The sequence below is a fragment of the Vipera berus genome, assembly GCF_964194415.1.
Source record: "Vipera berus genome assembly, chromosome: 1".
Lineage (NCBI taxonomy): Eukaryota > Metazoa > Chordata > Lepidosauria > Squamata > Viperidae > Vipera > Vipera berus.
In genome coordinates, this window is record NC_138202.1 from 74125829 (window position 1) to 74150694 (window position 24866).

Sequence of the window (24866 nt, forward strand, 5' to 3'; positions counted from 1 at the left end):
TCCTGCCAAAGCCAAAAGCACAACTAAGCACTTGAAAACTGGGTGAGAATTGCCTTCTTGTTTTCCTAATTGTCTGCTTTCCCTGTCAAAAGCTTCTTGAATTTGCTTCCCCCTGCGAGGAGAGAAGGGACTTTTTTCCCTCCACCCTCCTTAAGAGCGGCCTTTGTCTACATCGGGAGAGAGAAAAAAACAGCGGTCTACTAAATTATACTGATTTATTGGACTTACTGCCTTTCTACTTTTGGCCCAAAGTTCCTCTATTTACAGAAATGGATTATTCTACCTATTAGTCTAAAAAAGGGGACAAAAAAGGAGAAATAAATAAAAAGATATTGTCTGAAAAGGATTTGAAGTATTCTGGGGACATCTAGCGAATACTATTGGCAAACAACCTTGCTTACATTTTGGACTGACCTTGGCATTAAGATAAAAACCTGAAACAGCTGGAGATGAATTTGGCTTAGACTTGTGGAGGTGGACTCTTACTGATCTTTGTTTGAAACATAGCCTTCACCAAGGACTATTTATAATTATTACAAAATGGAGAAGGATCAGCCACAAACCTTGCTTGATTATAACCTCATACTTGAAACAATCTACAGAGTCACTGAGATGTCTATCTCCAGATTTAATAATTTACATGCCAACCTTAAGTCACAAATTGAAACCCAGACTGCAACAAAAGAATTTATACTTCAGAATATAAAAAAATTGGAAGATATTACTATTGAGACAGAGGAATATAAGCAACAACTATCCAAAGAACCGACAACTCTAAACTATGGCAAATAACCTTAAGGACCAACAACAAACTATGGAAAAACTTAATACTCAACTTTTGACTCCATCAAAAGAGTCTATAACTTTAGAAGTATACTATGTACAACATAAGGGACGTGGTGGCTCAGTGGGTTAGGACGCTGAGCTTGTCGATCAGATGGTCGGCAGTTTGGCGGGTCGAATCCTGATTGCCGCGTAACAGAGTGAGCGCCTGTTACTCGTCCCAGCTTCTGCCAACCTAGCAGTTCGAAAGCACGTAAAAATGCAAGTAGAAAAATAGGGACCACTACAGTGGGAAGGTAACAGCGTTCCGTGCGCCTTTGGCGTCTAGTCATGCTGGCCACATGACCACGGAGATGTCCTCGGACAAGCGCTGGCTCTTTGAAATGGAGATGAGCACCGGCCCTTAGAGTTGGAAATGAGTAGCACGCATGTGCGGGGGAACCTTTACCTTTTATGTACAAGATAGTGATGCTAACATAGAGGACGTGGAAGATCAACAAAGACAGTTTCCTGAAAGCCTGGATAGCCAGGCATTAATTACAAAATTGGATAAGACTCTTTACTTAAAGCAGATGAACCCAGACGAAAGAGGAATTCAGACCGAACTGAAGATAAAGTTTTTAGAGCAAGTACAGAAACTAGAACAGGGCAACAACATAATGATTACAAACGGTTTAGTTTTTGTGGACCACTGATGGCTAGATGGCCTCCTTCTTTTAAAATAATATGTATTGGAGCGAAGGGAAACCTATCTGGCAATTCAAAGGCCTTGGTTTGGAAACCTGACTGGCAAAAAAAGAAATCCAGAGTTAGATTAAAAAGTGAGTTCTTAGAGAACCATTAAAGGTTATCCTTTTAGTAATCAGTGATCTATTAGGATCTAAAATAGAAAATGTTTATGAGACAGAACTAGAATGTGTTTATGTATCTATTAGGCTTATTTTAGACATTATAATTTGTGCACTGACATAATGGAAATTTGGTTTATAGATCCCACTTTTGATGTTAAAAGACATTTGATTATTCTATTTAAGAATTAAGAATTAGCTAAAATTTAAAACAGAATCTGGTTGTGTATAAATAGTTGTAGATTGATAAACATAGGCTATGGCCCTGTCAGTAACGTGTGACGTATTAGGATGTGAAACAGACGATGTTTATTAGGTAGAAAAATAGCTACTCAGCCACTGCGTACATGTTAGATGCTATAGTTTTTGCTGTAATGAAATAAGGGAAATTTGGGTTGTGAATATTATTTGGGATGTTAAAGGCTAAATTTGACTGATATAATTAAAATTAAAATTAGGTAAACTTTAATAACAGGACATAGATATATTTCAATGAAATTGAATTGATAAAGTTTTCAACTGACCATGCTATTTCTAGGAATTTATTAGTTTAAACTGGTTGTATGAAATGTTAAGGGAAATTGAGAAGGATGTTTTGATAATGTAACCTGAATTATGTACTGAAAACTCTGTTACTGTATCTCTGATTACCCAGTCATCATGATGCTTTCTAAATAGTAGATTTTAACTGAAAAACCAATAAAACTTGTGGTTTTTTTAAAGAAAGTAATCTTTTGGACCTCTTGCCCATATACCAACACAAACCACCTGGAAGAGTTTTTTAGTTAGTAGATGGATATGGAAAGCTGTCTTACGCCAGTCTATAACCAATATGGTGGATTTACCTATTAATATCATCTGCATAACACTGCAACTTAAATGAACTGAATACTCATAAAAGAAAGCAATAATGCAGAATCCAGCAAAAGTATTCATGAAAATTTTCCAGGATTTATTTGAAATTCTTGAAAGGATGTTTGTAGAGAACTATTTTTTAACAGAAAGAGATTTTTACTATATGAAATATAACTTGCTTAGCAATAATAAGTAGTAATCTGAATAAAACGCATTATTGTTTAACTTTAAAATTAAGTAATAAGCGAAGTGCTCAAAACAGTTCTATTTCTTGATCTTTTGCTGAGAAAAAAAAGCCAAACTAATTCAAATCCTGAAAAAAAAATATTCAAGCAATCCACTGCACAAATCAGGTACAGATTTCAGACCTGTGCAATGCTTTCAGCTCCACAATGGTGTTTCAGACTGAAAGGGGCACACATATAACATTTGACTGTAACTTCTGTAATAGCTGTACCACATCTGAGGATCAGGCAGCAACTGCAAAGTACACACAAATGTTCCCAGAAAAATATATTTTCCACAATATTTCCAGAACACTGCACAGCCCAAGTAGATTTGTCTTTCAAAAGTTGCAAAATAATTTGAACATCCATGTCCTATAAACATACCATTTTTGATATCTTTATGGTTTCCAAGATCTGTCATGAGTATCTTGCAGTATTATTGTTATATCTTATTTACAGACTCTTAAAGAGATATATGCAACGGCTCCCAATTGAAATCCTATTACATTTCCCCACATTTTCTTCCATCATTTTTGTATTAGAAAAAGAAAACTAAGGAGAAGTAGCTATTAACATTAGAAACCTTTCATTAGATAGTGTCACAGGAACACAAACTAAACTTGGAAGGCAATAGAATATTACAGTGTGGAGTATTTCAGTTACTTTCATATGCAAACATGTAAGAAAACAACAACCAGTTATGTCATATTCCAAAGTGAGCGCCATAACCCCTCAGCTCATCTTTCTCATTAAAAATATAGTTTTAAATCCATTTATTTCCAATTCATAGCAAGAGGAACTAATGGCAGGTGGATCAAGGCAGTCACAGAATAGATCCCACTTGATAAAAAGCGTTCACAAGAGAGACCTAAAACACGATGGATTGACAACATCAGCAAGTATTGCGGGCTCAATTGGCAAAAAAAAGTTCAGGACTCTTATTGGTTGGAAACATGTGGAAGATGCCTTCAAATTGCAGTAGATAGACAATGACTAAAATGATGATAATGATTTCCACTTTAGCAATTCTTTTTAAGGGTATAAAATATTCCCATTTTAATACAGATATATCAAAATGGTGAAAAGCAATCTATTTATTTCCTGTCCAGCTCTAATCCCCATGAAATGATTAACTGTGCTTGTGTATAAGTGGGATGCATAAATCTATTTGTGATTTTCATCTATCTGTTGTAGTACTGCCACATTTAAGACAGATGATCAGGTCAAGGAATTGTCAATTCCCCTTAATAATGCAGATATCTTCCTACTAAATACTCATAAGCTTCACACATCTAAAACGATTTGTTATTTATTGTTCTAATCTAAGCAATAATACCAAGACAGGACTGAGAAATCCAGAAAAATACTGGTTTTCATCTTAAATGAAATACCACAATACTGTAAAAATACTATAGTAGAGTATATACCGTATTTTCCGGCGTATAAGACGACTGGGCGTATAAGACGACCCCCTACATTTCCTGTTAAATTATAGGGTTTGGGCTATACTCACCGTATAAGACTACCCCTCTTCCAACGCACACCAAATAAAAATTAAAAAACATCAGATTTGATTTTAATATGGTAATTTTAATTCAAATGCTTATGACATGCAGGTGCTTAGTAGGAAAACTGTCACTTATAAACATAAGGCTGTTTGTCATCAAACATGTAAACATAAAACAGTGCAAGTGGATTAAACTATAATAATAATAATAATAATAATAATAATAATAATAATAATAATAATAATAATAATAATAAGAAGAAGAAGAAGAAGAAGAAGAAGAAGTAGTAGTAGTAGTAGTAGTAGTAGTAGTAGTAGTAGTAGTTGGACGGGACCTTGGAGGTCATCTAGTCCAACCCCCTGCTAAGGCAGGAAACCCTATACCATTTCAGACAAATGGCTGTCCAGTCTCTTCTTAAAAACTTCCAGTGTTGGAGCATTCACCACTTCTGGAGGCAGGTTGTTCCACTGGTTAATTGTTCTAACTGTCAGGAAGTTTCTCCTTAGTTCTAGGTTGCTTCTCTCCTTGATTAGTTTCCATCCATTACTTCTTGTCCTGCTTTCAGGTGCTTTGGAGAATAGCTTGACTCCCTCTTCTTTGTGGCAGCCCCTGATTCCAGCAACCATTTCCTATTTTCCTAATTCACTTTTTCACTTTTTCTAATTCACTCTAAAGTTTTCCCTGCGCAGAGCCTTAAGTAACACCAGCTGCCTGCAATTAATGCAGGTTCACATCCCACCAGGCTCAAGGTTGACTCAGCCTTCCATCCTTCCGAGGTAGGTAAAATGAGGACCCAGATTGTTGGGAGCAATAAGCTGACTTTGTAATAATGCCGCTTGGGGGTGTGTGAAAGCTCTAATAAGCAGGCATATACATAGAATGAAGGCTATTGCTAAGCACATTGATTTGTGCTTTAAATTGTAAGCCGCCCTGAGTCTTCGGAGAAGGGCGGGATATAAATGGGATTAAAAAAAAAAAGACCAAATGGGAGATCCGCTCCAGGTTTTCTAGCCAGCCAGCCCAGTTCCTGAGTCAAATGTGTCCTTAGAGCTAAGCCACTGCTCTGGCTGCTGCCTTCCCCACCTGCCTTTCAAGTTGGGATATACTACAGCTGCTCTTCAACTTTAGAAGAAAAGACGCCCAGACCCCAGACTGTAAAAAATCACAGACTGCAGCTTCTTCTCCAATTGGTCCCGCTTTCCCTGCGCAGACTAAATGGGAGATCCGCTCCAGGTTTTCCAGCCAGCCCTGTCCCTAAATTTTCAGCACCCAGCATATAAGACGACCCCTGACTTTTGAGAAGATTTTCATGGGTTAAAAAGTAGTCTTATACGCCGGAAACTACGGTACAAAATCCAGGTTCAGTGTCTGTGAGTATTCTTCTCAGCTTTGAAACTATCCAGTCTTAGCAAAAGCAAACTCCCACTTTGATAAAAATGAAAAAATCTAGGCAGATATTTATCATATATGTGATGACATGGCAAGAATCTTCAGCAGTACACAACTCCATTGACTATTCCTCTTAAATAGTTAAGATTAATTTTAATGTTTTAAGAGTCTTTTCTATTTTTATTTCTTTTATTCCATGAATAACCTTCTGAACATTTTTTTCTTTAGGAAGTCATCCTTCAAGATTCTCGATGCATATGTCATGTTTGCCTGTTGGAAAAGTTGCTTGTTCAAGGATCAGTTTTAATACCAAGCTTAATACAGCTAGAGATATATATAGAAAATAATGGATCTTAAGCACATGTCTTATGCATGGAAAGCTATAGGATTACCTTGGGTTAAGAACACCTAGTAGTTTTTTTTTTAAAAAAAGGATTCTTGTTATTACCTTAGCTATGCTGATGCAGATTTTAAAAGTTCTGGAATTAAAAACTAAATTTGATATTCCTGAGAATGTTTCTTTATTTAACTTTAAATGATTGTTTCTGTTATGGTTTTGGTCCTTTGGGATGGTTTTTCCGGTGTCAGTGAGATTGTCTCTATTGATAATTACATTCCAAAACTAGTTCACAGATATTTTGGCGGATTTGGGAGTCAGTTGTGACATCCTAATTGTAATTCATTTTAATTTTAATTTTAAACTATTGTGGACTTTTATTGCTATATTTTATAATTGTGAAAGAGTTGTGAAATTTGGCAAAATATAAATTTAATAAATAAATAAAATTGGGATGAAACTATTCCTAACATAGGATTTGATTGCATAAGTTTGACAAAATTTAAACAAACTGTATGAAAAACTATTTTCAAGCTCTTCTTGAACATGAAGAAGAAATACTAATTTTTGGAGACATGGATAAGGTTTTTTTCCTCCAAACATGGGACAATCTGCTTTATCTAAAAGTAACTGTGGTATGCTCTCTCAAAATGTTTTAAACTACATGCTATTTCTATCCATTTTTGCATTATGGCAACACAAATATTCTGCATGGAAAGGAATTACATAAGAGTAAGCAGGCACATTCTAGGGAATACACATGGAAAACAATGTCCTGGCATTGGTAGCAGCAAGCATACTATGCAAACAGCCCAGTGTATTTCCACTGTGTGCTTGCTTACTCTCTTGTAATCCTTTCTTCTCCAACTCTCTTTGCTGTGTTTGGGGGGGGGGAGTCAGACAAACAGGAAATTGCCCCACTCCTCTCTCACAAAGCAGAGAGATTGGTTCCTTACCCCCCATCAATAGTTGTACCACCACAGTACTATTTTATTAAGACTCTGAAGACAAGGGTACTTCACAGTTCTCTTCCCTCTTTACCCTACCCTCATTAGATTAGATCTATCTGTTATCCATGCCATTTTTATCTGCTGCTTGGTTGGGAGCAGACGTTCCATCAGAAACAGTGGGAGGAAGCAAAAGGAAGACAGATAACAATGTAGCTTTGAAATTTCTGCTTCTGCGTATCTCACTAAAGACAGCAAAGATTGAGAATGGCAATGAAAAACTGTACAGATGTTAGAGAATATCTTTATAAATATTATTGTTGCTTATAGTCAAGAGTATTGGGAAAGCCTACATAAACATTATATGTTCAGAGAAAAAAATGTTGCTGATTATTGCTTTTCTATTTATGCTGATAAGGCATAACTATGAATTTCTATTACCTGGTGTCATTCCAATTATAAATATACATATTTTGCCTATTTTTATTCTCTTTGACCTTTCAATGTTCATTTTATTAGTCATAAAGAAGAGTTTGTTAAGAATCTTGTTTTCTTACTTGCTCATTATGGAATAGTATGGATCTCATGCTCAAGCATGGCATGTGCTTTGCCTGTTTTGCCAGTTGCTCTCTGGAGCTTAACTGCTGAGATAAAAAAGAGTGCTTTTGAATTTATAGTATTTTCCAATAAATTACATGGTATGGAATGGTTCGTTACTATACTGAAAATTTCAACATAAATCCACGCAATGCAGCTACATCCTGTCCTAGTCTTATTAGACCTTTCGGCGGCTTTCGATACCATCGACCATGGTATCTTGCTGCGGCGCCTCAGGGGACTGGGAGTGGGAGGCACGGTTCTGCGTTGGTTCTCCTCCTTTCTCCAGGGTCGCTCGCAGTCGGTGCTGGCAGGGGGACAGAGGTCGACCCCGAGGCCTCTCGTTTGCGGAGTCCCTCAGGGGTCGGTCCTCTCGCCTCTCCTGTTCAACATCTACATGAAACCGCTGGGTGAGATCATTCGTAGCTTTGGAGTAGGGTACCATCAGTATGCTGATGACACCCAGCTTTTCATCTCAACTCCAAACAGCATCAGTGATGCCCTCGACGTGATGTCCCGCTGCCTGAAAGCGGTCCGGGAATGGATGGGGAGGAACAGGCTTCAACTCAACCCGGACAAGACTGAATGGCTGTACGTACCGGCAAGCCAGGATACTCAGATCATTCCACCCCTTAACATCGGGGATGAGTTACTACCCCCTGTTGATAGGGCCCGCAACCTGGGTGTCCTCCTAGACTCGCAGCTATCCCTGGAAGATCACATAGGAGCTGTGACCAAGGGGGCCTTCTCCCGGGTTCGACTAGTGCGCCAACTACGACCCTATCTGGACCTGGATGCCTTACGTACAGTCACCCATGCCCTTGTGACCTCTCGCCTAGACTACTGTAACACTCTCTACATGGGGCTGCCCTTGAGATCCATTCGGAAGCTTCAACTGGTGCAAAGTGCAGCGGCACGGACACTTTTGGGGGCCTCCCGATACTCCCATATCACTCCTCTCCTCCGTGAGCTGCACTGGCCTCCGGTTGCCTTCCGAGTGAAATTCAAGGTGCTAACAATGACATACAAAGCCCTACATGGCATGGGTCCGGACTACCTACGGGAGCACCTTCTGCCAATGTCAACACCCCACCGTCCTGTGCGCTCCCACAGAGAGGGCCTCCTCAGGGTGCCACCGCTCAAGGAATGTCGGCTGGTGGCCCCCAGGGGGAGGGCATTCTCAGTGGGTGCACCAGCCCTCTGGAACTGCTTGCCAACCGAAATCCGGATGGCCCCCGACCTCCGCACCTTCCGGCGCGACTTAAAAACTTACCTGTTCCAGCAGTCCGGCCTGGCCTGATAGCTCTAATTGGGGCCCCAGTTTGTTTTTACTATTGTTTTTCACTATTGTTCAATCTGTATACCTACCTTACTCTGTACACCGCCCCGAGTCCCTCGGGAGAAGGGCGGTTTATAAAAACAAATAAATAAAATAAATAAAATAAATACATCGGACATTTGTCTTTGCAGATCCCTGCAAACCTAATTAAATTTTTCTCAAGGACCAGATGAAAGCTCTGGCCTACCAGTTGTGGGTCTTTCCCATTTGTGATATTCATGCTCTCATCATCTTGTTAATGGAATTTGCATGGGCTTTTAATGAATATTAATTCAGAAGCTGCAACTAATTCAAAATAGGAGACCTGGGTGGGAGTAGATTTAGTAGTGTTATGCCTCATGCTAAAGTCACTGCTCTGACTACCAATAGATTTCTAGATTCAAGGTGTTAAGTTTTCTAGCCTACATTAATACTCTCTTTTGACCTGAATCAGCCCTTTGAGGAACTACTTCAGATTTCTTTGCCACCTAAGGTAAAAAGCGGGAGCCTGGAGTTTCAAAGTTTCTAAATTTCCACATTATGGAATATCTTGCCCTCCAGTATGGAACTCCCCACCTTGCTTGCATTTTATGTTAAGACCAACCTATTTTGATAATCTTTGGTGCAGATGGTAGAGCACTTGAAATGGTGTAATTGTCTAATTTTCTTAGATTTGGATGGATATTTTTTTCAAGCGAAAGACCTTGAATGCTTCAGAAAGGGAAATACAGTACCTAATATTTTATTAATAAGAATGTATAAAATTGGTGGCAAATTGCATAGCTTACCCTATTTATTCTTAAGGCATTTAAGCCACATAAAATGCAAACCATTTACGGTATTCTAGTTGGGAAATGATGAAAACTTTTTGTTAAAGTTTCCATCATTTTCCAACTGGAATACTGTAAATGGTTTGCATTTTATTCCAGCAGAATGCAATTCCCTCAGAACATTTTGGATAGGGCTCTTCTGTTGAGTTTGAGATATAATTTTTTTTTATTCACGCAATGTATGAACTGGGAAGGAATGCCTGCCATTCTAGGGATACTGAAGTCTTTATCATTGTAATTTTCTTTTGGGGAAAGACAGAAGTGAATGACAAGCAGTAGAAGTCAAAAGTACAAGTCACAAGCAAAAGAACATTTCCACAGAGATCTGGGAAAAATCCAAGTGAAATCTGGAGAGCCTTGACATATATTTATGAAGGTTGTAGTGCCCCGGGGTCATGTGATCACCTTTTGTGACCCTCTGACCAGCAAAGCCAATGAGGAAGCCAGATTCACTGAACAACTATGTTAAAAATTTAACAACTGCAGTGATTCACTTAACAACTGTGGCAAGGAAGGTCATAAAATGGGACAAAACCCACTTAACAACTGTCTTGCTTAGCTAGACATTTTGGGCTGAATTGTGGTGGAAAATCAAGGACTACCAGTAGATTGTTTCAATGGTCCCAGTTCGAATTATCAGACCATCCAACAGGAACAAAATAGCCTAACTCAGACATGTTAAATAGAAGGCTGGATACAGCCTGTGATTGGCCGATATTCAGCCCACGGTGATGCGCCAGAGATGACAAGGGACTGGCCCCCGCTACCCTGGCCCCAGCCAACCTGGTGGCCCCCACGGTGTGCGCACAGGAGATGGTAAGCGTGCGGGGACCAACGGTGTATGGCAGCAGGGGCTATGTAGCCCTCTGTGAATACTGGGCCAGCCCTCCAGCAGCAACACTGTGATGGCAACGGCAGCATGCGGAGTCAGGGGGGGCGCACGTGACGTGGGCTGCCAGCCAAGCCCACTCTGTCCCATTTCTTTTTGATTGAAGATCAGGTTGCCACTGGTCATCTCCTCAGCTCCCTTGCGGGTCTTGCCCTTGGCCCGCGGGTGGAGTGCATTCCCCTCGCACACCTCAGTACCCGCCACAGCCGCTTGCACAGGTCCATTAGACCACAGCCTGGAGCAGCAGGTGTGCCCAACATGAAGGTGAGGCAGTCATCTAGGAAGCCCGTGGGTAGAGATGGTAGAGCACGCCCTGGGCCAGCAGAGATGGGGTGAGGCACACAATCCTGGCTGGGACTGTGAGGCCATGGGGCTGATGGGGATCTGGCTTTCCTGGCTCGGGTGGCCTTTGGCTTGCTGAGCATGGATGTGCTCTACCATCTCTACTCAAACTTCCTAGCTGGCCGCTTTACCTCATTTGTGCTGGGTGGGCCTGCTACTCTGGGTGGCGGCGGCCTAATGGACCTGTGTGAGCTGCTGGCAGCAACAGCCTGAGGTAGGGCCAAGGTGCATCTGGTGTGCGAGGGGAACAGGCTCCATGCACAGGTCACGGGCAAGTTCTGCGAGGGGCCAAGGAGATGACCAGCAGCGACCTGCTCTCCAACCGCAAGAGATCCCCTCGATCTCCCCCAACCCTGCCCAGCCCCCATAGGTATCCCCCCATGAGCAACATCAAGGTGGCCACACCCACCCAGTCATCACCACTGCAGCCATGCCCACCCAGGACATGCCCACCCTGCCCCATTGAGGGCACCACAATGCTGATGCGGCCTTCAATGAAATCAAGTTTGACACCCCTGGTCTAATTGATCAGCTGTTAGGTCTTCAATGCCAAAATATTCTTATTAAGGCATTAAATTTAGAATTCATCTTGTCTGAACTGAAAATGAATAACTGTCCTTATTAAAATAGGAAAAGGAAAAAGTTATTTTCTTACTTTTGCAATATGTTTATTTTTAAAAAAGAACTTTTTTATGCAACTTAGAATCACAAACTGTGAAGAGGAAGCCTCATAAATCTTTTCAATAAATAAGCAGTTAATTTCTTCCAAAAACATTTCCCAGGGTAGACAAAATATTCCAAATATAAGCTAGAGTTAGGTTTAACTTATGATTAGAACTTTGCCCAACTATGTTTCCAGCTAGCTTAGGAAAGTCCAACAACAACAATTCAGTAATGGAAAAGCAAACAAGCTATATTGGATTTTAATATAAAACAATCAAGTACCTTTCCAAACATCATTCTTCAAACCAGCTAAAATATGACAGCAATAAATCACATTTTTAAAAAACTAATGCAAATCACAGTAGGATCCATAAATTACTAAGCACTAATGTTAATGAGAGATTTAAGCATATTTTTCTTAATTTAGTTTTTCAAGTGCTTTTATTCTGTTGTCAACCAGAATCATGCATTTAAGATGAGAAACATCCAACACATCTTCTTCCTCCTATTTCCCCCACAACAACTTTGTGAGGCGAGTTGGTCTGTGTGTGTGTGTGTGTGTGTGTGACTGGCCCAAGGTCATTCAGGCGACTTTCATGGCTAAGGCGGGACTTGAGCTCATGGTTTCTTGATTTCTATTCTAGACGAAATATTATTTTGCTGATATACAGATTTCCATATATTTCTTTATTATAGCAATTCTTCTATTTGTGAATTGCTAATTCATGGTGAGCTACTTCAAATCAATAAATTTCTGAGACAAAACACAAGACAATTTTATTAAAACATAATGTTAAGTTTCTTAAGAGTTAATGCCTAAGGAAGCATTCTTTATCATATAAATCATACAAGTTATTTTGAATTTTCACATTGTTTTTAGCTCAATAACTAGCTTTTTATTAGACAGTCCTTGCTTGCCAGCTGCTCATTCAGCAACCATTCAAATTCCCACAGTCGTGTGACTGCCAAGTACAACTTCACAAAAGGCTTCTAAGAAGCAATGGGGAAGCCAGCAGGAAGTTGCAAGTCAGACAAATGCTTAATGACTACAGGTGATTCACTTAATGACTGTAGCTGGAACTGACATCAGAAGTTAGTGTGGTCATACTATGTTTACAAGAGACATTTCCTGCAAGGAGTTTTTTAGACTGCTCTGAGGAGATGGTTACTACACCTCAGAATAGTTAAAAAGATGGAAATCTCGAATAAAACATCTTCATAATTGGATAGAACGGCTTGAGGAGCTGCCTGGACGTGAGAAGGAGGAGTAGAAGGTCTGGAGATGTTTAAACAGGCTGCACACTGATCTGACTAGAACCAAAGATTACACTATTCAAGCAACTAAACATCTTTTATACTGCCCTCTGGGACTGACTTGCACACAGAATGACTTGCTCATCAGAAATATCTCTGCCATTAACATGGCCCAGTACTGGGCTAGAACTACATAACTCTGTATTTGTTTAAAGCAGGGGTAGGCAACCTCGGCTCCTTTATGACTCATGGACTTCAACTCCCAGAATTCCTGAGTCAGCATATGCTGACTCAGGAATTCTGGGAGTTGAAGTCCATGAGTCATAAAAGAGCTGAGGTTGCCTACCCCTGGTTTAAAGCTTTTAATTTTGTTTAAATATTAAATTAATAATATCCCCTTTCCTAGTTCCTGCATTTCTTATACAAGATAAAGATGAGACATTATGTTTCACTTTGTGATCACATTGCTTACCCACAGAGTTGCTCAGCCCCAATTATGTCTGTAAATGAGGACTATCTGTATAGACATAATCTCTCAAGCCTAATTAAATATTCTTTTAGAAGCACTAAAAGTTCCATTGCATATAAAATAAATTGTTCTACTTAAAAAAATACGTACCTAGGACTTTCACAGCACAATGCGGACTCTCCAGAGTTACTCCTTCTCCTGTGTCAAACATAGGATTGTCTATTCCAGTCTTGGGAGGAATTTGTGCCAGCTTCTTCAGTCTCATAGAAGAATTAAGATCAAGTTCTTGTTTTTTTCCATCTTCTTCCCGTCTTCGTCTTAGGTCCTCTTGCTGCTGTCGGATCCGTTCAAGTTGAGCACTCCGCCGTAATGGCATCATGCGGTTGCCTAGATCACCTGGGCAATCCACAGCCATCTCCCTGTGTTTCTGAGATTCTTCAAGAGGTGCAAGATCCATAATTTTTGTTTCACTGTCTGAATCTTCTGTTACATGTCCATTCATATGAGAAGTTGTCATTGTTCTATGTGAGAAGCTGTATGGCTTGTCAGACATAAATTTTATTATAACACTTCTTTTCTTGGTAGTTCCACTTAAAATCCATTATAATGTTAAATAATTCTTCTTATGCATTATCGGAGGAAAATGAAAAGATATCACCAGGAAGAAATCTGAAAAAATAAAATAAATGTAGATTATATTAAAATGAATAAAGTTAATGTAGAAAACCTAATTCTTATATTTAATATTGTATGTACCTTAATTTTCTAGAGCAAAACTCTATGTCAAGGTATACCAAATTTCCTTGTTCCCAACTCTCAAGTAAAAAGCTACTTCTGTTTAGGGGAGCAAACTAAATTAAAATTGGAAAGAACATTCTATGTGCTATAATTAAATTGCAATGGGGAAGCCTCAACTCCAAACTCACTTTAAACCCATGAAAATCTGGAAATGTCTAGGAGAAAATGCATGGAGACACATTTTCAAGTTACCTGTATTTGGATTAGGTGTACGGTATTTTATTTCACAACTGTTTCGTGGCACAGTTTTTGCCTTCATTTTATATATTTCTTATGTACAAAAGTTATTACCGTATATACTTGAGTATAAGCCGAATTTTTCAGCCCACTTTTTGGGCTGAAAAATTCCACTTCGGCTTATACTCCAGTCAACAAAAAAAACTTACCGAGGACTTGTGCGCGGCCGAGGCTTTGGTGCTTCCGGGATCGCCCGCACCTCTCCCAAGCCACCGCCGTCCGAGACCTGCCGAAGTTTGGGGAGGTTTGGGGAGGTGCGCGCGCACCTCCCCAAACTCCGCGCCTTGCCTGCCTGCTTCTTTCCGCAGCGGAAAGAAGCAGGCAGGCAGGGCGCGGAGGAACGGAGACTTGCCGACGTTTGGGGAGGTTTGGGCGCCTCCCCAAACCTCGGCAGGTCTCCGTTCCTCCGCGCAGACCTGCCGACGTTTGGGGAGGTTTGGGCGCCTCCCCAAACCTCCCCAAACGTCGGCAGGTCTCCGTTCCTCCTGCCGACCTTTGGGGAGGTTTGGGCGCCTCCCCAAACCTCCCCAAACCTCGGCAGGTCTCCGTTCCTCCTGCCGACCTTTGGGGAGGTTTGGGCGCCTCCCCAAACCTCGGCAGGTCTCCGTTCCTCCTGCCGACCTTTGGGGAGGTTTGGGCGCCTCCCCAAACCTCGGCAGGTCTCCGTTCCTCCTGCCGACCTTTGGGGAGGTTTGGGCGCCTCCCCAAACCTCGGCAGGTCTCCGTTCCTCCTGCCGACCTTTGGGGAGGTTTGGGCGCCTCCCCAAACCTCCCCAGGTCTCCGTTCCTCCTGCCGACCTTTGGGGAGGTTTGGGCGCCTCCCCAAACCTCGGCAGGTCTCCGTTCCTCCTGCCGACCTTTGGGGAGGTTTGGGCGCCTCCCCAAACCTCGGCAGGTCTCCGTTCCTCCGCGCAGACCTGCCGACCTTTGGGGAGGTTTGGGCGCCTCCCCAAACCTCGGCAGGTCTCCGTTCCTGTTTGGGGAGGTTTGGGCGCCTCCCCAAACCTCGGCAGGTCTCCGTTCCTCCGCGCAGACCTGCCGACCTTTGGGGAGGTTTGGGCGCCTCCCCAAACGTCCCCAAACCTCGGCAGGTCTCCGTTCCTGTTTGGGGAGGTTTGGGCGCCTCCCCAAACCTCCCCAAACCTCGGCAGGTCTCCGTTCCTCCGCGCAGACCTGCCGACCTTTGGGGAGGTTTGGGCGCCTCCCCAAACGTCCCCAAACCTCGGCAGGTCTCCGTTCCTGTTTGGGGAGGTTTGGGCGCCGCCCCAAACCTCCCCAAACCTCGGCAGGTCTCCGTTCCTCCGCGCAGACCTGCCGACCTTTGGGGAGGTTTGGGCGCCTCCCCAAACGTCCCCAAACCTCGGCAGGTCTCCGTTCCTGTTTGGGGAGGTTTGGGCGCCTCCCCAAACCTCCCCAAACCTCGGCAGGTCTCCGTTCCTCCGCGCAGACCTGCCGACCTTTGGGGAGGTTTGGGCGCCTCCCCAAACGTCCCCAAACCTCGGCAGGTCTCCGTTCCTGTTTGGGGAGGTTTGGGCACCTCCCCAAACGTCCCCAAACCTCGGCAGGTCTCCGTTCCTCCGCGCAGACCTGCCGACCTTTGGGGAGGTTTGGGCGCCTCCCCAAACCTCCCCAAACCTCGGCAGGTCTCCGTTCTTCCTGCCGACCTTTGGGGAGGTTTGGGCGCCTCCCCAAACCTCCCCAAACGTCGGCAGGTCTGCGCGGAGGAACGGAGACCTGCCGAGGTTTGGGGAGGTTTGGGGAGGCGCCCAAACCTCCCCAAACAGGAACGGAGACCTGCCGAGGTTTGGGGAGGTTTGGGGAGGCGCCCAAACCTCCCCAAAGGTCGGCAGGTCTGCGCGGAGGAACGGAGACCTGCCGAGGTTTGGGGAGGTTTGGGGAGGCGCCCAAACCTCCCCAAACAGGAACGGAGACCTGCCGAGGTTTGGGGACGTTTGGGGAGGCGCCCAAACCTCCCCAAAGGTCGGCAGGTCTGCGCGGAGGAACGGAGACCTGCCGAGGTTTGGGGAGGTTTGGGGAGGCGCCCAAACCTCCCCAAACAGGAACGGAGACCTGCCGAGGTTTGGGGACGTTTGGGGAGGCGCCCAAACCTCCCCAAAGGTCGGCAGGTCTGCGCGGAGGAACGGAGACCTGCCGAGGTTTGGGGAGGTTTGGGGAGGCGCCCAAACCTCCCCAAACAGGAACGGAGACCTGCCGAGGTTTGGGGACGTTTGGGGAGGCGCCCAAACCTCCCCAAAGGTCGGCAGGTCTGCGCGGAGGAACGGAGACCTGCCGAGGTTTGGGGAGGTTTGGGGAGGCGCCCAAACCTCCCCAAACAGGAACGGAGACCTGCCGAGGTTTGGGGAGGTTTGGGGAGGCGCCCAAACCTCCCCAAACGTCGGCAGGTCTGCGCGGAGGAACGGAGACCTGCCGAGGTTTGGGGAGGTTTGGGGAGGCGCCCAAACCTCCCCAAACAGGAACGGAGACCTGCCGAGGTTTGGGGACGTTTGGGGAGGCGCCCAAACCTCCCCAAAGGTCGGCAGGTCTGCGCGGAGGAACGGAGACCTGCCGAGGTTTGGGGAGGCGCCCAAACCTCCCCAAAGGTCGGCAGGAGGAACGGAGACTTGCCGAGGTTTGGGGAGGTTTGGGGAGGCGCCCAAACCTCCCCAAAGGTCGGCAGGAGGAACGGAGACCTGCCGAGGTTTGGGGAGGTTTGGGGAGGCGCCCAAACCTCCCCAAAGGTCGGCAGGAGGAACGGAGACCTGCCGACGTTTGGGGAGGTTTGGGGAGGCGCCCAAACCTCCCCAAAGGTCGGCAGGAGGAACGGAGACCTGCCGACGAGCCGCGGCCACACAGGGTATTCCTGTGTATTCAGGCTTGCAGAACGGCGGATCGGCTTATACTCGAGTCAATAACTTTTTCCAGTTTTGGGGGGTGAAATTGGGGGTCTCGGCTTATACTCGAGTCGGCTTATACTCAAGTATATACGGTACTTTAGGAAAACATGTTCTGGTCCTTATTTAAAGTGTGTTTATTTCATCTTATTAATAAAACGTTTTAAGAGCATTTTTTCTCTGCTTTCAAACAGATATATCTTTTTCTCTTTGCACGTTGTACAAGGAGTTTCTAGTTCTGATTATAAAATATTAATACATACAACAAACATTAGAATATGCTTTATGTTATGCTATAGGAAAGTCTTTTTTGTAAATGTCACTTTATCACTGTGTGCTATCCTATCCATTTTATTAATACATGCTGATTGGAAAAACAAAACCATGGGGATCACTACAGCATAAAAACACTTAATAAAACAATTGCTTATTTATAGCAATCAACTTCCTTTACTCCCATTTGTTTAACAGTTGTTCCTTAGTTTAAAAGGATGGTTTGTTTTGAAAATTCTACTTGATTTCAGCACATCTTTTATTGTCATCAACTAAATTTAATTCATTAAAAGATAAAAATGCATCTCCCTGTTCACGTATTAACATTCGCTTTCTACATTAGATGAAGGACCATATAGTCCACTGTTTGTTTTTAATAGAACATTATCACATGTTCATAGAATAAAAGTGGTGGCCACTATCTGACTGTCCCTTGAGAACTGGCATGTGATCACACTGCTTCTAGGGACAAATATTGAAATATTTTATTTGCTACTATAGCCAATAAACGCAGACAGCTATTATTTAATACACTACTAACTACTACAACTAACTACTAAAACTCTCCTCCTTGTATTGGCAAAGTGATGAATTGCAGCGCAACAATTTAAAACTAAGGTACCTCAAATGGGCTACTTTAAAGAATGCATCCAGAACCCATGACTCTTATGGAATTAAAATTTGGCAAATTTTATAAAGCATTTAATGATATAAAATAGAAAAGTACATTAGGTCAGCTATTCTTGAAGGCAATGAGGAACCTGGTAAGGAAATATCTCTCACAAAGGGCTTTAAAATATCAAATGAAAACAGCTATATTAGGCTTTAGTAATAACAGTTTTTGTCGTTTTTTTGTGTGGCAGTAATATTATTTAATCTGTGAAAAATAAAATCAAGTCTCCAGAAGACAAATTTGACTTCTGGTGACTATATGAATATGTTTATATATTTTCTCAAAAAACAATGTGGAAATACTTTACCAGTATATTTACCATTTTTCTCTCACTTTTATAGTTGCCAAGTTCAATTCAGGTTTCAATCTATCAAGGTTAGCAGGACGGTTAACTTATAGCTGTCACATGCTGTAATAACTATCCCTTAAAATATGTCCTTGCTGAAAAATGCAGTTTGTTGCATCATTTCATGAGTGACATTTTTTAAAAGTGAATATAATTATGTCAACAGATACAGCCATTTATTTCAGTTCATTTATATTACACTTATTATCCTTGATTTTAGTGTAATTTCAGTAAATGTTTTTGTAATAAAATTGGCTCAAGATTACTGTCACTAAATAATCTAGTTCAGGGGTGCGAAACGGCCTGGAGCACCATGTAGCGTCCTGCCATGAGCAACAGCAATGGCCTGAAGCGCTGTGCAACCTCCTGCAGTGAGTAGCGGCACTCACATGACGACCCACACGGCTTAACAAGTGTCGGGGCATGGGAAGCCTGGCTATGGTGGTCCTACCAGTAAGGTAAGCAGGTGCAGGACTTGTGGGGCAGCTTCACCCTCCCCTACCCTGCCCCCAAACTAGGGCTTACTTTTGGGGAAGCTTACTTTCGGGGAAACACAGTATGTATTCTTTGTAAACTGCTGAGCTGCATGAGAGGATTTATTGCTTCACAGCAAATCATCTTCCCATATACTGTATATATAAGATAATAAAGTGTGCTTGTGGTAACAAAATTTATAGCAATAGCAATACCAATACCAATAGCACTTATATAGCCTGCAATACTAACCACTACACCATCACAGCTCTTTCACTGTATTAAGATGTAGTTATAAAACTGATGTATGTAAAAAGCCAAACTTAACCAACATATGTTCAGCAATCAACAGTTCAAATGATCCTCATGTATAGGCAGTATTTATAGGAATACTGGGACGTGGTGGCTCAGTGGGTTAGGACGCTGAGCTTGTCGATCAGAAGGTCGGCAGTTTGGCGGGTCGAATCCCGAGTGCCGCGTAACAGAGTGAGCGCCTGTTACTCGTCCCAGCTTCTGCCAACCTAGCAGTTTGAAAGCACGTAAAAATGCAAGTAGAAAAATAGGGACTGCTATGGTGGGAGGTTAACAGCGTTCCGTGCGCCTTTGGCGTCTAGTCATGCCGGCCACATGACCACGGAGACGTCCTCAGATAAGCGCTGGCTCTTCGGCTTTGAAACAGAGGTGAGCACTGGCCCCTAGAGTTGGAAACGACTAGCACGCATGTGTGGGGGAACCTTTACCTATAGGAATACTACATACTAGTATGCCACAGGGCTTTAATTGTATAAAGTACCGTTCTTAAACCATGGAATTAACATTTCAAGGTCCCTAGTGATAGTTTTGGGCTTCAGCTTCAAGAACTTCAGCTCAAACCTCCTTTGCTCTCACTGTGGGGTCTTGACAAAGGACCATAAAAAAAAACCCCAAATGCACACTGTTATCTTCATTGTAGCAAAGTCCTGGTAAATATATTTCCTTTTAAAATAAGAGTAATAGTCTTCCTACAAATGAAACGTGTCAGTTTTAAATTGATACTATGCACTGAAATAGAAAAGAGTAAAAAGAGCGTTTATATCTGATAATCTCCAGTTCACATAATATTGAATAGAATAAGGATTAGATGTAGTTCTCATCAGTCATCATCATTACCCAATCAATATATGCAAGACCATAGTTTTGCATTCTAAACTCTAAAGTTTGCATATTATAATCTTGTCTGAGAAAACACGCAGCAAATGGAAACTTATGGCAAATCTTAAGAAAGAGACAGAGCATCTGAAAAATGAATAGCAGTACCTCAGTTAATATGAAAAAATAAGATTGATAAAAACAAAGAAAGGGGGTGCTGTAACAGGAACCCATAATAGAAGCAACAATCAAAGGAACGGCCCAATGGACAAGTGTGATAATGAGAATATCTGGATAATCATTTGGATAAGTGGAAATTAGAAAGAGCATTCAAGCCCCTTCAGAATAGAATCTCTGAAGCTTCAAGGAAAGAAATGAGAGGAAGACTTGTACTATGTATTCAAAATAACTGTTGCAGCTCATAAATCCTGATTAATGAACTTGGCAATATTGTAAAAAGCATCTGGGCTAAAAAAAATTTAAAGAATAAAAGCACTACGGTCTTGACAACTATTGTCACTTGCCCTATCAAGAAGAAGTGTTGATGCTTTCCAAAAGCAAGTAACAGGCATTCCAAAGTGGGAAGAAGTAGAGAATGTAAACTATCCCAGTATCTTTGTTTCTCTAAACTCTGGAGAAAGCACAAGAGGATCAACTATTCTTGACATGGATACTGACACAACAGGGAAGATTCAGTAAAAGTTTTAGAAATTCCAGGAACACTACTGGAAAGTTGCAATGTGATGATGGAATTCTTCACTTATTTTTGTTGAATTTCAAAATGTTGACTTTAATAAAAATTAAGCAATAAGTGGTTTCATTACATGAGAATAGGACAATAAGTTCAAGAGGGATGTGAGTCCTTAAAAAAAGGGGGACAATTTAAAAAAAATCTAACGGAGAATAAAATGGAAGCCAGCTAGTTATATGAAAACCTTACTAAAATCTAAAAATAAAAAAGGACACATATAGATGGTAGAAGAAGACAAATTGACACAGCATTTAGCTCAGAACTGTAGGGAAAATCCTTAATGTTATCACTTAAGTACTGAAGAAATACTTTGGCCAATAATTTTCTTGAGAAATCTTGATGGAAGAAATGAAATGCAAGACAAATGGATGACAGCAAATACCATTATCTTCAAGGGAGACAGGGCCAAAAGAATCCAAGGAACTAGAGATTTTAATCTCTAGAACAGATTTAAGAGATCAGTTTGTGAGCATCTTGAAAACAGAGCAGTAATTACCAGAAGTCAGCATCAACAATGACAAATAAATTTGTCACGAACAAACTTAGCCACAGTAATCATAATGTGTTTTCTGACTGAATATCTCTGAAAATAGATTGTACAGATATTGTCAATATAGGTAGTCCTTGCTTACTGACAGCCTCATGCGGCAACCAGTTACAATAGTACTAAAAAAATAAAATTGTGACCAATCCTTGCATTTACGACTATTGCAGTGTCCTGCAGTCATGCGATCAAAGGCAAAAGGAAAATCATAAGTTATGGTCACAAGATTTTTTGCTTAGCACTTGTGTTGCTTGTCTTAATGACTAAAGGGAAAGTGAGGTCATTAGTTTGTCATAGTAACATGATTTTCCACTTAGGAAATGAATTACAGGTCTCTATTGTGGTTGCTAAGCGAAAACTACCTTTATAGAATCAGATTCATAGATCTGGAATGGGCTACAGAAATAATATATAGCCCAATTGCCCACTCAGGGCAAGATCTACTACATCTCTGCTAGATCTCTGCTTGAGATCTTGATGAGGCACTCACTACTTCATAAAGCAGCCTGCTCCATACTGTAGGCTGACAATTTGCACAGTAAAGAAGCTGGTTTTAATATTTAACCTGAAACTACTTCCTTGTAATTTGAACACAGCTCTGCTTTTTAAAACAATAAAAATATCTGCTTAGCCCGCTATACCTCCGAGAAGTTGCTCAAAGGAACTGATCAAGTTTACAAATCTGTAACGGGTCACTCTGGTGGTGGCTAAGGAAAATAGACGTTGATGACAACCAATTTCCTTCCTTCCAGGAAGCTGCCACTGATATTTTTTTTCCTATGAATAGAAAGGGTATTTCTTTGGATCTGATTATTGGTCTTCTTTACATGGTCAAATTACAGGGAGTGCAGAATTATTAGGCAAATGAGTATTTTGACCACATCATCCTCTTTATGCATGTTGTCTTACTCCAAGCTGTATAGGCTCGAAAGCCTACTACCAATTAAGCATATTAGGTGATGTGCATCTCTGTAATGAGAAGGGGTGTGGTCTAATGACATCAACACCCTGTATCAGGTGTGCATAATTATTAGGCAACTTCCTTTCCTTTGGCAAAATGGGTCAAAAGAAGGACTTGACAGGCTCAGAAAAGTCAAAAATAGTGAGATATCTTGCAGAGGGATGCAGCACTCTTAAAATTGCAAAGCTTCTGAAGCGTGATCATCGAACAATCAAGCGTTTCATTCAAAATAGTCAACAGGGTCGCAAGAAGCGTGTGGAGAAACCAAGGCGCAAAATAACTGCCCATGAACTGAGAAAAGTCAAGCGTGCAGCTGCCAAGATGCCACTTGCCACCAGTTTGGCCATATTTCAGAGCTGCAACATCACTGGAGTGCCCAAAAGCACAAGGTGTGCAATACTCAGAGACATGGCCAAGGTAAGAAAGGCTGAAAGACGACCACCACTGAACAAGACACACAAGCTGAAACGTCAAGACTGGGCCAAGAAATATCTCAAGACTGATTTTTCTAAGGTTTTATGGACTGATGAAATGAGAGTGAGTCTTGATGGGCCAGATGGATGGGCCCGTGGCTGGATTGGTAAAGGGCAGAGAGCTCCAGTCCGACTCAGACGCCAGCAAGGTGGAGGTGGAGTACTGGTTTGGGCTGGTATCATCAAAGATGAGCTTGTGGGGCCTTTTCGGGTTGAGGATGGAGTCAAGCTCAACTCCCAGTCCTACTGCCAGTTTCTGGAAGACACCTTCTTCAAGCAGTGGTACAGGAAGAAGTCTGCATCCTTCAAGAAAAACATGATTTTCATGCAGGACAATGCTCCATCACACGCGTCCAAGTACTCCACAGCGTGGCTGGCAAGAAAGGGTATAAAAGCAGGAAATCTAATGACATGGCCTCCTTGTTCACCTGATCTGAACCCCATTGAGAACCTGTGGTCCATCATCAAATGTGAGATTTACAAGGAGGGAAAACAGTACACCTCTCTGAACAGTGTCTGGGAGGCTGTGGTTGCTGCTGCACGCAATGTTGATGGTGAACAGATCAAAACACTGACAGAATCCATGGATGGCAGGCTTTTGAGTGTCCTTGCAAAGAAAGGTGGCTATATTGGTCACTGATTTGTTTTTGTTATGTTTTTGAATGTCAGAAATGTATATTTGTGAATGTTGAGATGTTATATTGGTTTCACTGGTAAAAATAAATAATTGAAATGGGTATATATTTGTTTTTTGTTAAGTTGCCTAATAATTATGCACAGTAATAGTCACCTGCACACACAGATATCCCCCTAAAATAGCTATAACTAAAAACAAACTAAAAACTACTTCCAAAAATATTCAGCTTTGATATTAATGAGTTTTTTGGGTTCATTGAGAACATGGTTGTTGTTCAATAATAAAATTAATCCTCACAAATACAACTTGCCTAATAATTCTGCACTCCCTGTAGTTTGTTGAAAGCTTGTGCTATATTTTGGTTCTACAGATTCAGCAGAATTTGAAAATGATCTGCCTTTCCCATTTTGGACCTCTTAAAATAAATGTAAATAATATTTAGGCAGACAGATATGTCAAATTTTATAGGAGGAAGATTTTTATATCCAGTAAATAGGCAATAGCAACTGTAAGCCTTCATACATAACAAATTATTACATGTAATTTGTAGAAAAGTTTAAAAAAGATAATCTTTAGCTATCTTTTAAGTATACTTTTCCTTTTTTAAGTGTAATAAATATTTGGAAATAGAAAATATTTTGTAATATATGAGATATCTCTTCAAAATTTAACAGACTCATGAACATTTTATTTAACCACAATATAATCAGCACAATCTGCCTTTAGTAATTACTCTAACAAGAAACGCCACAGTAGTTTATCTATGGAAGATTAAAATTTATCTATGGAAGATAAAAAAAGCATTAATTGAGCTGAATCAAATTCAGCATTTGTAAAAAGAGCTAAGGTCCTAGTCCAGGGGTAGGCAACCTTGGCTCTTTTATGACTCGTGGACTTCAACTGTTGAAGTCCACGAGTCATAAAAGAGCCAAGGTTGCCTATCCCTGTGACCTAGTCAGATTTGTTTGCTGTTAATTTTACTAATCTGGAGTCTGTTTAGTCTGGTGCTTAAGGCACCAGGCTAGAAAGCAGGAGAGCGTAAATTCAGGTCCTGGCTTAACCATGAAAGCCAGCTAGGTGACTCTGGACCAGTCACTCTCTCTCAGCCCAACCTACCTCACAGGGGAGGTTGTTGTGGGGAAAATAGGAGGAGGAAGGTGTGCTGAGTATGTTCACCACTTTGACTTACTTGTATATTTATATATTTATATATATTAAATTTTTATACTGCCCTTCTCCCGAAGGACTCAGGGCGGTGTACAGGGCAATAAATATTAAAAAACAAAGTACAAAAGTTAAAAAACAATTAAATATTATGCCCGATATATACAATAATTAAAACCATGTTAAAACCCCAATCCCAAACCCATCAAACCAGGCCGGATTGCTCAAATAAATAAGTTTTTAGATCCCACCGGAAGGAG

The 24866-nt window shown here is 41.7% G+C and overlaps 1 protein-coding gene across 2 annotated transcripts in view; it reads right to left on the reverse strand.

The window, feature by feature from the left end:
• Nucleotides 1–24866, reverse strand: part of PALS1 (protein associated with LIN7 1, MAGUK p55 family member) — a 78622-nt gene that overhangs the window by 37196 nt on the left and 16560 nt on the right. For both annotated transcript variants that reach the window (XM_081326295.1, XM_081326296.1), the window contains exon 2: nt 13407–13925. In XM_081326295.1, coding sequence (XP_081182421.1) covers nt 13407–13809 — 403 coding nt within the window. In that variant the 5' untranslated portion in view covers nt 13810–13925. The remainder of the gene's footprint in view (nt 1–13406; nt 13926–24866) is intronic.